At 47.2% G+C, this 14,049-nt stretch overlaps 1 protein-coding gene across 13 annotated transcripts in view; it reads right to left on the bottom strand.

Moving 5' to 3' along the window:
* Positions 1–13,485, bottom strand: part of CD44 (CD44 molecule (Indian blood group)) — a 97,776-nt gene extending 84,291 nt beyond the window's left edge. For 3 of the 13 annotated variants that reach the window (XM_049889399.1, XM_049889401.1, XM_049889400.1), the window contains exon 1: positions 13,239–13,482. In XM_049889399.1, coding sequence (XP_049745356.1) covers positions 13,239–13,308 — 70 coding nt within the window. In that variant the 5' untranslated portion in view covers positions 13,309–13,482. Of the gene's footprint in view, positions 1–13,238 lie in introns of all 13 variants that reach the window. The other 10 variants (XM_049889397.1, XM_049889398.1, XM_049889403.1 and 7 more) reach the window with 7 other exon arrangements.
* Between the last annotated feature and the right edge of the window lie 564 nt (positions 13,486–14,049).

Below are 14,049 nucleotides of genomic sequence, written 5' to 3'. Positions count from 1 at the left end.
CTTTTCCACACCCAGCTCATCTCAAATTCCACTTCCTCCAGGAAGCTTTCCCATTCAATTGCAGCTCATGGAGATGTCTGCTTTCTTGATTTTCTGGCAGTCAATTATATGCTGTCTTGTATAATTCTTTCACCCATTTAATTTTCTCCCACCAAACTGTAAGCTCTCTGAAGATAAGGACTAGATCTTCTACTTCCTTCACTTCTTTCCACAGTACCAACCACACAATATATATTTAATAAACTGAATTGTTGAGTTTGTCACCATTTTACAGCTGGGGAAACAGAGGCAGCCAATAAGAGAAGGGCCTTGCCTATAGTTATCCTGTGACTAAAAGGGAGAAACACTAAACCTTTGCTGGCTACATTAGGGTTCTTACTTCTAGAATGCTGGGTCTATGCAATTGGTTGGAGATATAGAACATTGAACCATATTCAGCAATCACTGAGAGCACTGCATATGACATGAGAATTGAACTCATTTGGTATTTTATTTCAAATTCTGGCCAGTGGCTTCCAGGTGAGTATGAAATGGGCATGCCCAGGATGGGCTGTGATCTGACCAAGAATTTGCAGTGCTTGATAGAAGGTCAGAACCCAGACAGGGGATTTAGCCTCTGACCCACCTTGGCAAACTACTCAGTACTGCAGTCTTAATAACTTCCTGTTTTTTCTCAAGCGAGCAAAAGCATCTCTGATTTTACGAAAAATATACTAGTGGGAGTCTGAAGGTTCTCAGTAGAAGCAGCAACTCGCCATCTCAAAGGTACACCTTGCTCGGTGTCTTGGCTGGATTGTTATTATTATTTTGTACGTTTGCGTGTTCCTCTTTGTTTCTTTTTTATTCCCATGGCTAGCCTAGTCTTCCGTAAGATACTAAAGCTCACCCTCTAGGTACTGCTTTGGCTGAATGCTGTGCTTCATTCTGCACTAATGTGTTTCAGGGTTCCCTTGAGGAAAGCTGAGAAATCCAAGGTGCTCATGGAGCTTGGAAAATGAAAGATACCATCTTTTATCTTCTTCAGGTGTTGACTTTTATGTTTGCTTAAAGCAATGTTTTTTAAAGTGCTGTTTAAAGTAAAGGGTATTTCATTCAGACCCTGCAGATAATCCCAGGACCGGACTCCTGCAGTGTTAGCTGCATGACTGAGACACATTTCTAACTTCCCTGACCTGAGCTTCTGCACCTAAGCACCTCCTAGGTGATTGAGAGGATTCAGTGGAGTACTATGGACAGAGCTTCTTGTTGCTAGGAGTCACTCTTGCCTATTGGAGTTTATAGTATAACTGGGTCCATATGTTTGTTATTGGCATGAATTAATAATTCACTTCTGACATTTAATAAAAACCAGGCATTTATCTGGCACTGCATTATAGTAATGTTATTTTTTCCATTACGTTTATGAGGCTTAAGAGTTAGTGGGCCCACAGAGTGGTAGATTTACAGAATATGAGGCCTAGGAAGAACATTATAGATTAACTAGAATCCAATCCTCTCATTTCACAGATGGAATAATGGAGGCTGATGGGGTGAAATGGTTTGTTCAGCATCACATAGTGAGCCAATGGTAGCAAGGAGCTAAATTATAATACTTTCTGTTCTTGGGTACCTTCTATGTGCTAGACATTTAGCTGTAGGGACTATGTGCTAACGATTGTTCTAGACACTTAATATGTACAACTTCCCAAGTGCACACTGCTTGTAAGTGCCAGAGAGGGGGATCAAACAGAGTCTGTCTTGTTTAATAACCCTTTACACCTTCCACGCTTCCTTCCTACAAAGCCAAACCTCCTCACTCCCATTACACCACACTGAATTTCTGGCTATGTGGATGTCATCTTTGGTCTAGAACATTTTTTAACTGTTAACTGAAAGAAACAAACTTTTTTTTTTTTTTTTAATGTACTGGCCAAGAAGTCAACATTATTTCTGTTGAGAACATCATTTTGAGGCTTGGGTTCTTTATACATAAGGCCAGGTTTGGAAATAAGTGCTGAATAGAGGCAGACAGAGGTATAGGAAAATAAGAACCCAGGGTTTCTAAAAAAAAATTAAGAGAGCTCTAGGAGCTCCAAACCTACAAACCTTGCCTGACATATGGGAATCTCAGGAAAGATACACTTGAACTGAAGAGAGTGAAGGGAAAGTTTCAGGGAGGTTTGAGGATCGATACAGAGAAGGACTGTCCCTGGGTGGTGCCAATAGGTAAGTGCCTGACTGCTAAGTGAAAGGTTGAAGGTTTGAGTTCAGCCAGAGGTGCCTCCAAAGAAGGGCATGGCAATCTACTTCTTGAAAAATCAGCTATTGAAAACCCTATGGAGCACAGCTCTACTCTAAAGCAAATGGAGTTGCCATGAGTCAAGTTGACTCGATGACAGTTAGCTTTGGTTTTACAGAGAGGCACTAGAAAAAGATCAGGTTTTTATACACCAGAAGGAAAAAAAGGATGAAAAAGAATTAGCCAGAGCTTATAAAAACCACAAAAGGTAGGTAGTGAAAATGGCATTGCTAGCTAGATCTGGCTATTCCATTCATTTAGTCAGCCATTCAATTTTTTATTGAGCACCTACTAAAACTGGGGAACTGAGAGCTGAGACCTGGATACGAAAATGTTCACAAGGCATGTACTTTTCCCTAAGGAGCTTATATGCTCACCAGAGAAAGAGAACAAATAACTGTAACACATTCCTTGAACTTTCTCTTTGTAAATGGAGATATTCCTGCAAGTTCTCTCTCTCTCTTTTTTTTTTTTTTAATGAATTATCAGGAGAAAAAACTAATAAACAATAGGAGAAGTAAAAGTCATTTAGAGAAGTCTAGACCTGACCACTAAGGCTGGTATTATAAAAACAGCCAACGCCCCTCAGAGAATCGATGCCAAAGACAAAATTTGGAGCAGAAGATTTCTATGGCAGCTCGACTTCCTTCTTCAAATGCCAGTCTGTGTCCATACGACCAGGACTTTTGTGGGCTACCTGAACCCATGTCGGCCTCTGGCAGGGAAGCAAGAGCCCTGTAAGTCACTGGGGGGCTGCAGTGCTGACTCAGTGACATCGGCTGTGCTCCTTCAGGCTGTAAGACAGTGCTCAGCATTGCTGGACTCTATTTTTTGACCTGGACATGCTCGGTAATGGCAACACTGTCACTGGCATATTGTAGATACTCATTAATATTTTTGGAGTGTTTGAATACCGGGGTCAAGAACCTGAGCAGAAACAACCTTCTAGGCCAAAGGCAGTAGATCAGGAACTGGGTACATGGAACTGTTAGTTTCTCCCTGGAATCCTAATTTGCATAATAGTAAGCATTTGTAAGGAGGCTTTACAATCATCACTCTAACATCTTGGCTGGTTCTGCCGGAGAAAAAAAAGTAGAAGATGCTGCCTACTTCCATGACTGGTGTGTGAGTCCTTCTATGAGGCACTGCAGACCTGAGCTAAGTGCAAAGGGGTGCACTGAGGTGGAATCAGATGGGGAATTTGTGATGACCCCACCTCAAGGCCACATGCCTGGATCTTTCCAGTACAGACTGAGTGAGATGTCTCCAGGGGGCTTAACCTCTTCCCTTCTGTGGGTGGCTTGTTTCTCAGCCAGGGGCACCTAGAGGAAACTTTCGTGATGTGACAGTCACCTGCTGGGCCAGAAGCCTGGTCATCTGGTTTGGGCTCAGGCTGGAAGAATGGCTGCACTGGTTTTACTAAATTCCTTGTGCCTGGGATGAGGGTAGACTGACTGTCAGTGGCTTCCTCTCTCACCCATTCTAGCTGGTACAGGCAAGGCCCTGGAATCAAGGACGCTTCCCAGAACCAGAACTAATTGTCATTGAGTCAATTCTAGCTCATGACAACCCCATGTGTGTCCGAGTAGAACTGTGTTCCACTGAGTTTTCAATAGCTGATTATTTAGAAGTAACTCTCCAAGCTTTTCTTCTGAGGTGACTCTGGGTGAACTCCAACCTCCAATCTTTGTGTTACCAGCCAAGCACATTAACTATTGGCACCACCCAGGGACTGTTAGCTGAAGGCAAATATTGTGCTGCTAGTTGATTGGCTCATTTCTCAGGTTCGTCTAATCACAAGCCAGAATCCAAGATAATGACAAAATACCAGTCAGAACTCTTCACCTTTCACTTCACAAACGATGAAGTGATGATAAACAATCAACTCAATTCACCATCCCTTTCAGTCCTATCCTTCCCCAACTTCCTATCACACAGAAAAGAGCAGAGCTTCCATTCAGGGTTGGAATGAATGAGCTGCTTAGGGTATGACTGGGAAGAAGTTTCAGTTACAACTTCTTTCTCCTTCATTTTTACAATTCCATACCCCTCCTATGATGTAATATTTAAAAAGGGGAGACAGAAGCAGCTCTGTGGGTGTTATGACTCTACCCACAACCAGACGGCATTTATGAAAACAACCAGAGCACTAAGAAGCATAATCATTAGGGTTTCCGGGTATTTTGACACCTTAATGTACCAAAATAAGCACTGGAATGTAGTGATGAAGACTATGGACTCTCGAGGCAGACTTTCTGGGTTCGAATCCCAGATCCATCACTTACAAGATGTGTGGCCTTGGCAGGTTACTTTAATTCTCTGTGGCTCAGTTTCCTCATATGTAAAAGAGGGAAAATTCATAGCAGTTCCTTCCTAAGGTTAATGTATGGATGAAATGACTTAATGCAGAACAATTAGAACAGTGCTGGCCCATAGCACTATGTAAGTATTTGCGATTATTACTAACAGTGGTAATGGTATCTCAAAAACATGTAACTAGCTGCCAAAAACGCAAGAAAAATAGGCACATGAGCTCTAACTCTCAAAAATCCTTGTGGGGAAGAAAAACCAACTTTCAGGCCCCTCCAAAGGAGGTTTGTAATGACACCACAGAAAATGCTTGAAATTACAGCCCTGTGTAAATAATCTCTCTTTCCCCTTGAGTTTTGCAATTAACCTTTACTCTTAAAAACTGAAGATTCTAGGAAGGTTTTTGGAGCCTGAATTTTGCAAATCACCTCCTTGGGTGACTCAGCCCCTCTCCACCCACCTGGGATCTGAGCAGAAATGCCATGACCTATCTGCCTATACTTGCACTAAGGAGGGACATTTGCCTGAGGAGGACACACCCAGACAGCCAGTGCACCCCAAAATCAGGGAGCTCTGGCTCTGTGAGATTTGGTCACCTCCACAACACCCATCCCCTCATTCTTTGTCTGACTCCCTGTCTTCGGGTCCCACAGGAGAGAAGACGCAGGGGAAGGTGGTATCTGCCCCAGTTGTGGGCAATTTCAGACTTGGCAAGTGAACTCTGTGGAGAAGTGACACAGTTTGCAGCTGCCAATACTCCTGGTCAGTTGTCCGGCTGCCCTGGAGACTTGCCCCTTTAGGAGCTACAGAAGCACCTGGTTGATGGTAACTTGCTAATGACCCAAATAGACCCATGGGGAAGGCAAGAGTATTCTGGGAAGAGCCTCTGCTTCTCTACCGGGGGCAGCCCTTCCAGAGGCAGGTGTGGGAGAGGCGGGGTATGGGCCTCTCACCTCAGGATTCCAACCTCAGATCACATCTTCAAAATAACTAGACCTCCAAGCAGAATGCTGCTGGGGAAGATTTTATTTCGAGGCTTAAATTTGAGGGTTGGTATCAGCATCCCACCTGGCTCCCACTCCCTTCTCAGCCCAAGTGTCTAGTAACCCTGTCCTTAGACAAACATCCCCGGCCACAGCAAGCAGCCGCCAAAGCCACAAACTGACTGGTGAACTCTCTGTTTGGGCAGACCAAACATCAGCCCTGTGGTGGGCAGCTGGTCAACCAAGCACTCTCCTCAGCCCTGCTCCAACCAAAACAACTATCACCACTGTTTTTCTGAATGCGTCAAGGTGTTTGCATCTTAGCTACACTGTCCAGCATGCTTCCATATATGTAAATATAGTTATCTCTATATTCAGGATATTTATGTTAGTTCAACAAACAGCTACTAGTAATGACTATGGGCCAACGCTAGAATCTGGAACCACAGAAATGAGTAAGATACGATCTCTGACGTCCGGGGGCTGCCACGGTGTTGCATAAGATAGATAAGAGATGTTGTTGTAGTTGTTTCCTTTGAGGGATGTGAAAGTCCTTAGCACTCCTTGGCACCACCAGCTTGCAACAAAAGAGGGAAAGACCTACCTGCATGATTTTACTGTGAAGCACTAAGGCTGGTTAGCTGGGACTTACAGGAACTAATGCCACAGTGCCAGGGATGAAGTTATGGGGAGGGCAAAAATCTACTAGACCTGGAATTCTTAATTGGGGCTGATTTTGTCCCACAGAGGACACTTGGCAATGTCTGAAGTCCTCTTTGATTGTCACAACTGGAGAGGGGACTGCTACTGGCATCCAGTGGGTGGAGACCAGGGATGCTGCTAAATATCTCACAACACACAAGACAGACTTTCCCCACTTCCTGCCAACAAAGAATTATCCAGTCCAAATGTCCATCATGCCAAGGTTGAGAAACCTTATATTCGGGGGCAAGGACTGTGTCCTCCTGATAATTGACTTTCTAGTGCCTATCTACTGGTGCCCTGAGTAGGCAGTATGAATAAATTGTCTAGTTGGTTAACTTGTCAGAGAGAGGGTAAATGAATAGCAGGGCTAACAGAAATATACACATCCCTTTCTCATTCCTCTTCTTCCTGGATTCCAATCCTAGCTCATCTGCACTTCCACCTCCTCTTTGATGCCCTCATTGATTGTTCCAGTTCTTCTTGCTTCTCCTCGGCTCTGCAATGGTATTGTATTGCCTTACGGTCTAAGTTGGCCAGGCTGTCTCTCAAATGCACTGTGCTATGCTTGTAGAGCCACAAGTTGCTTGAATATAAGGCCCACATCTCATACTTTTAATCCCCCTGTAGTACCCAACAGAGTGTGGGGCCCACAGAAGTTATAAATGCTTGGTGATTGACGGCAATATTTATGTTATGTATAGATACACGCATTTAGATGCATATTTACTCACAAACTCACAACTTGTCTATGTCCACATCTAACAGGCAACGATCATATATACAGCTTTTCCTGATACTTCATGTATGGGAATGATCAAGAATTAGAAAGCCAAGGAATATAGGATATTTCCCCCTACAGTACATGTTTTCTGAGCCAAACATCAATTTAGTCTGACACTAAGCTTTTGACTTCTAATCACACGAAGTCATGCGATTGATTTGTAGAAAATACATACACATTTAGTCAACATATATGCTGTGTGCCCATTGGTACAGTATTTGCTGGCTTTCCCAGAAAATCCAGAATGCACAATCAGTATATCCATGCTAAGCCAGGCTTCAAGACACCCCTTCCATTACACTGGCAAATCTGGCTGGCTTCCCAAACCCCCGTTAGCCAGATTTCGGGTGAGGTGTGTGAGCACATTTTAAGAAAAAATTCATACTGTCAAGTGAGTAGACCATGAGGTTCAAATATAAGGTAGAAAGCACTAGCTTGCCCTAGTAATTCTAAAGAACACTTGCGTCCTTCACATTCAAGCAAGGGCACAAAGGAAATTGAGTCATTGGCTTTTCACTGTGCAAATCCCCAGAATTTCTCGCTGAGGCAGAAAAGATCCCCTTTGAAAACTACCCTTTGCCAGGCACCATCAGCCACCTGCTTCGGCTCATTCTTTCACAAGTGTCACTTCCCCTTCCGGCTCTGCGTGGAGTTGGCTCCAACGGAGGGGCTGGGGAAACACAACTGTAGCCGGTATCTCAGTATCTCTGCCTGGCCCCAGCCCAGATGAACTGCTGGGGAGGCCCAGCTTAACTCCCACCAGCTCCTCTCTGTCAGGGGAACCCAGCCTGGTGCCTTCGGACACCACAGGCTGATATGAAACCTCACTTGAGTGGCCACGTTTCCCCTAGAGTTCCACATTAAGTTTCATTTCAAGATCTTTGACTTTTGTCGAGACCTCACTGGGGGCACAAACACTCTGCTAAATACTACGTGACTCCCATAAGCACTTGATGAGGGGGGTTTTCGGCGTGGATGCACCTGAAATGCCTGCAGGGTCAGTGTGAGAGACTCGGCAGGACCCATTTCCTAATTTTCAGGCAGAGGGCACTGCCCTGACTTGTCTGTTAGACAAGGAACAGCCTCTCCCTTTTCTCCAAACTTGCAAATGAGAGCATGTCTGCAAGGGCAGCGGGAGTCTGATAAGGGAATTGACTTATTTTAGTCACAAATAACTAGGTTGGCATCTCGGACAGCTGCGACCACGCCTGGGAGAGATAGCTCAGGGCAGAGCGGGACAGCTAAGAATCCACAGCCTGCCTGGGGGAGAAAGAAGCCACTCACATCTGGCTTCACCTTTGCTGGATGCAGGGGACAGGGAGAGGTGGGAGAATGACCAGCAGTTTCTAAATAGGCAGAGTAATGAATTGAAGGGCTGTAGACATTGGAGTCTGACAGACATAGGTGGGGACCCCAGCTCCACCACTTACTAGCTATGTGCCCTTGGGCAAATTATGCCACTGCTCTAACATTTCATTTCTTTATCTACAAAAATGGAATTAAAAGAGCACTAAAGGTCTGCCCCCTTTGCTATAAGACTAGAACTGGATGGTGCCTGGCTACCATTTCTGAACATTTTGATCAAAGGTTCTATGAAAGAATCCTCATCAAAAGGGGGGAAATACAGAACAGAATTTCAAATTCTTATAGAATCCAGACTTCCTAGAGCCATGGGGGCTGCATGAACCCCTGAAACTATTGCCCTGAGAGCATCTTTAAACATTAAATCAAAAATATCCCCTGAAGTCTTCTTAAAACCAAATAATAATTTAGCTCAACTACTAGAGAATTTTTTTTTTTTTTTACTAGAGAATGTCTGCCTTGAGCATTGTGCTTTTTTAAGACCCATCTATACGGGATCAAACTGACAACAGCAACTTGAAAGATTAGACAGGAACCTTAGGGGGCAGTGAGTTTATGTTAATAGGAGAGGAAGAAATTCAGAAATTGAGGGTGAGGAATGGTTGCACAACTTGATGAATATAATCAGCTTCACTGAGTTGTACCTGCAGAAATTGCTGAATTGATACATGTGCTGCTGTGTATATTCTCAACGACAACAACCACGAATAAATTATATAAAAAAGAAAAAAGAATATTAAAGGCATATGGCTGTTGTGAGGCTTATATAACTTATGCTAACCCTTTGGCCTAATGTCTGGCATATACCAGGTGCTGAGTAAGTGGTATTTACCATCTCCCAGGAACAGAGGACCCTGCTGTGGCACATAAACATGATGGTGCAGTGGTAAAGAGTTGAGCTTCTAGAATGGGGGTATTCCTAATTTCAAGGAACTCAGTAATGTCCCAGGAGGCACTGAAAGCCCCAGAACAACACAGAGAAATCTTCCTCAAGCTTAATGGCAAGCTCAGTGCTTAATGGTAGGAAATATATATCCTTATTCTTATACTGAGGACAGTGGCGACTCAGTGGTAGAATTCGCACCTTCCACGAGGGAGACCAGATTTTGAGTCCTGGCCAATGCACCTCATTCCAAGCCACCACCTGCCTGTCAGCGGAGGCTTGCGTGTCGCTATGATGCTGGACAGGTTTCAGAGGGGCTTCCAGGCTAAGATGGACTAGGAAAAGAGGCCCGATGATCTAAACCAAAACCAAAACCAAACCCAGTACCGTCGAGTCGATTCTGACTCATAGTGACCCTATAAGACAAGGTAGAACTGCGCCATAGAGTTTCCAAGGAGCGCCTGGAGGATTTGAACTGCCGGCACTTTGGTTAGCAGCTGTAGCACTTAACCACTACACCACTAGGGTTTCCGCCTGAGGATCTACTTCTGAGAAATCAGCCAATGAAAGCCCTGTGGATCACAACAATCCGATTCCATTGAACATTGAGTCACCATGAGTCAGCTAACAACATTAAATCCAAACTGGCTATATTGTGGAGTAAAATGCTTGTGTGTTATGAGGGCTTAGGGTAATACTTAAGATGTGAAACAGACCTTGTTACACTGGTAGACCACACCCTCCCTACCTACTGCAGAAGTTGAGGGTAGGGGCTCATTACCATCCTTCTGACTGAGAGGGCTATTTCAGAGACTCAGCGTATAGAAAGAGCCCTGCCCTCAAATCAGGAGATGTGGGTCTCCTCTCTGAGAGAGAGGAAGTGCTTCTCCCTCTCTTTCAGTACCTCTTTCCTCCTCAGTAAAAAGAAGAGGGTTTTCTAACTGATCTTTGGACTCCTCTCTGAGTTTGATAATGAGTCAGGAAATATTTCTTGAATGACTAGAAGAGGATCGATCATAAGCTAATAATTTCATGCTGTCCAGCATCCCTTCCTATGTAGGTTGACTTGCAAGAAAATAGAACCATTCCCTACTGGCTGCCAGCCTCAAACACACCTACACGGCACAGTGCCTTGGCAGGAAATAGATGCCCAATGTGTGTCTGGGGAAAAACCGAATTACTTAACGCTAACCTCAGCAGTGATGGAAATGTGCCTCCTTGCTTCTTCACCTGGGAAAATACATTCAAAGTTCTAATGTCCAGCAAGACAAGGAGTCTTTAAGGGTCAATGGGAGCAAAAGATTCATACTAGCCTCACTGCCCAGGACTCTCAGCTGCACCCCTCTTTCTCAACACCAAGGGGCGCAATTTCCAGCAATGGCCTCATGCTCACAGAGGGAAGGAGACATGCGCAGGGAGGGCCTATGTCTAACTCCAGGACAGCTCAACCCCTGCCCTCTTCCCAGGGCAACTTTCCTCCCCCCGAATAGGACACCTGGTTCAAGACACCTGCTCTCCAACTGTCAGAGTTTCTGCGTCCAATGTTGCTTAACAACAGTTGGCCACTTCTCCACATTTTACTTTCCAATAAGGAGATTGGACCCTTTATTCCCCCTTAAAGCCAGCCTTGCCCTTTCCAACATTTCCTCATTGTCTTCTATAGCTCACTATTCCCCATGATGGGGCAACAACAGCACCTTTCCTTCCTCCCTCCTCTTTCTCTTTTCCCCTCTACCTGCCTAGCCCCAAGCCCTGGCTTAAAGCATGTCTCCTTGCCAAGTCTCAGTTCCTTCCAAACAACTTCACAAGCACGTGACAGTCAGGGCAGAGGCAGTTATTGCTACTAGCACGTCATTGTGCTTCCAAATGACGCTGCCCAAAGAGACCACGGAAACCCAGGACAGGAGGAGCCTGCTGATCCCTGGGAGAACCTCTAGGGTCAGGCTGGTTCCAAATATTTGGAAGTAGGCCCTTTAGAAATATCATAGAGACAGGGTGAAAGAGTCAGAATCTTCAGAGACAAAGCCCAAGACTTCACTGGTAGTTAACCTGTAAACAAGCTTCCCTGGAGGCCATGGGGAGACCACCAGGGTGGTCGTCTTTGCAGCCAGGCCCAGGACCCTCCCCGCAGTCTCCCCTCTTCTTTCCCATCTTGAACATTCCTCCCTCTCAAGGGCTGAGTGGTGCTCTAGTTCCCTTCTGAAACCTGCTGTAAGGCTTCTAGTCCAATACAACCTCTCCTTCCCCCAAATCCTTTCCAAGTTGTCCTTCTCACACAACCTAACATATTCCAGCTAAGCACAGCCTTTGGAACTCAATGGACCTGAGTTCAAATCCAGACCACTACTTGTGGCTGTGTGAATGCCCACGAGTCACTTAACCTTTCTGAGCCTCGGTTTCCTCCAAGCATTAAAAACTTCTCATCGGGTCATTGTGAGGCCTGCTGTTACCTCTGCTACCATTACATATTTCTGTTTCAGGAAACTGAATCCTGACTCCCCACCTATCTTCAGTCTAAAGTACCCAGGCGAGACTATGTCTTTTACCTTCTTGGTACTCCTAGAACTGGGTTTAATAAATGCTTGCTGAGTAGAATTAGCCATAGGCTGAGCTGTCTCAATGACCCAGCTGGCACTTCTTAAAAGAAAAATTAATTTTGCTAGCGATAAGCAAATCAGCCATATAATTATCTGTACATACACAGACAAAGAAAGGGAACGCTTGCTTCGAGTTCAGCTGGGCTGGGCTACCTCACATGCGCAGCACCTCCCCTCCACACCCCTGAAAGGCACAGCCCCTGTTTGGACGGGACATTGGCAGCCCCAGCTCCAGGGTCACAGATGTCATCCTGAGGTCCAGGCTCCCCTCTGGCCCACTGAGGCTCATATCCCTGGCCTGGGAATGCGAGCCATATTTCTGTTTGGATTTCCCCAAACTGTCTGCCAGTAACAGGAGGCTGCAAGGATTGAATAGCTCCAGGCTTTCAGTCTATGTCTCTCCTACTCACACTCCCTGCCCCAGGCTGGCACCACTATCCAGAACCTCTTTGCGAAGCTAGTTCAAGTTCCCACAAGCACTAGACATGCACTGACTGGAGCTGACTGTAAGAGCTTTGGAGCCCAGGCACAGTCATGAGTGATAGAGACCCAGGACCCTTTTCTGGAAAGCTCATTGCCAGCAGCTCTCACAGGCGTGACTGGGACCACCTTGCCAACAGCCCCTGCTTCTGACCCAGCCCCTAAACTGTCTTTGCCTCAGTCTCTGCCCCCAACTTGCCTCTAACCCAGTCCCTGCCCCTGCCTCAGCCCCTGCCCCACCCAGCCCTTGTCCTGCCTTTGCCTCAATCTCTGCCCCGGCCTACTCCAGCCCCTGCCCTGCCCCAGCCCCTGCCCCAGCCCCTGCCCCAGACCCTGCCTCAGCCCCTGCCTCAGCCCCTACCCCAGCCCCTAGCCCTGCCCCTACCCCTACCCCTGCCCCAGCCCTTGCCCCAGCCCCATCCCTGCCCCTGCCCCTGCCCCAGCCCCTGCCCCTGCCGCTACCCCAGTCCCTGCTCTGCCCCAGCCAGGTCTGGGCTTCCAGCGCCCTTGGGCACAGAAGCCTGTTAGTCCAGACACCGGCTGCGCGTCCAAGACTACAGTTACTTTCTGCCATGTGCTCCGCGCTCTAGAGACCTCACCCAAAACTGCGCGCCGGCAGCCTGCCCGGCCAACTTTCTTCTTTCTTTCCCTTTTCCCTCCAACAAAACTATGCTTCCCACCAACAAATTCGCCAACCAATAGTTTAGCGCAAATTTCAGCCCAGTTTATCTTAACCAAACCCAAGTCGCTCGCCGCCCACTTGACTCAGGTTCCCAGGGCCAACTCTGCCAGTGGGGCTGCTGTGCGTCCCGGGCACTCCTGGCACCCCTTCCCGCAGTCCCACTCAACGGGCACTCACCGATGTGCTGCGCTAGGCTTAGCTGCACGAGGCAGAGTCCCCAGGCTGCGCGCCACCAAAGCTTGTCCATGGTATCCGGGCAAAGGGGAGAGCGAGTGAGCAGAGCTGGAGGGTCCCGGGGCGAAGGGCGGGGGCCGGCGCAGGACAGGGCAAGGAGGGCGGCCGGAACCTGTCAGAGGCTGGGGTCTGGCTGGGCAATGAGGCCGCCTCGCAAATTGGCTGCAGTTTTTATTCGAGGGTTGAAAGAATGACCTAAGAGGGAGGGAGCGAGAGAAGGACACACCCAAGGGGGCTGTGACTAAGCAGCCGGCAAAGGTTTAAAGTCATACCAGCCCTCCTCTGAGCTACCCCCTTGCCCCCGCGGCGTTCTTTACAGAGACTGTCAACCAGGGCTCCTTCGGCCCTGGGGGTCCAGGCCCTCCCAGCGCCCGCCAGCCCGCTTGCCCCCGGGTCACCCTTTCTTCTCCCAGCCAGCTGGATTGGCTGCCTAAGCAAGTAGGATGACTGAGTCCTGAAACCTAGACCGTTAGGTCCAGCCTCCGGCCTCTCTTGCTGTCCACAAAGCTTCATTTGAATTCAGCTGGGGAATGGCTCTTTCTGGGTTTCACAGGCAGCTGGATATCCTGGGAGAGGAGGGAGGGCAGAGGTGAGGTCCTGCACTGGATGGTGCTTCCCTGCCGAGGGCACTGGGTACTGGGTTTCCCTGCCCGGGAAGAGAGATGGGAGGGGCTTGCGATTCTCTCTGGGGGAGGAGGGAGAGCACGTCCCTCTTCCCCTCAAGGAGAAACAAAGTCCACAGCGCTCAGGTGGA

This window comes from Elephas maximus, chromosome 7, assembly GCF_024166365.1.
Source record: "Elephas maximus indicus isolate mEleMax1 chromosome 7, mEleMax1 primary haplotype, whole genome shotgun sequence".
In the NCBI taxonomy this organism is placed as follows: domain Eukaryota; kingdom Metazoa; phylum Chordata; class Mammalia; order Proboscidea; family Elephantidae; genus Elephas; species Elephas maximus.
This window is presented reverse-complemented; position numbering and strand designations above follow the sequence as displayed.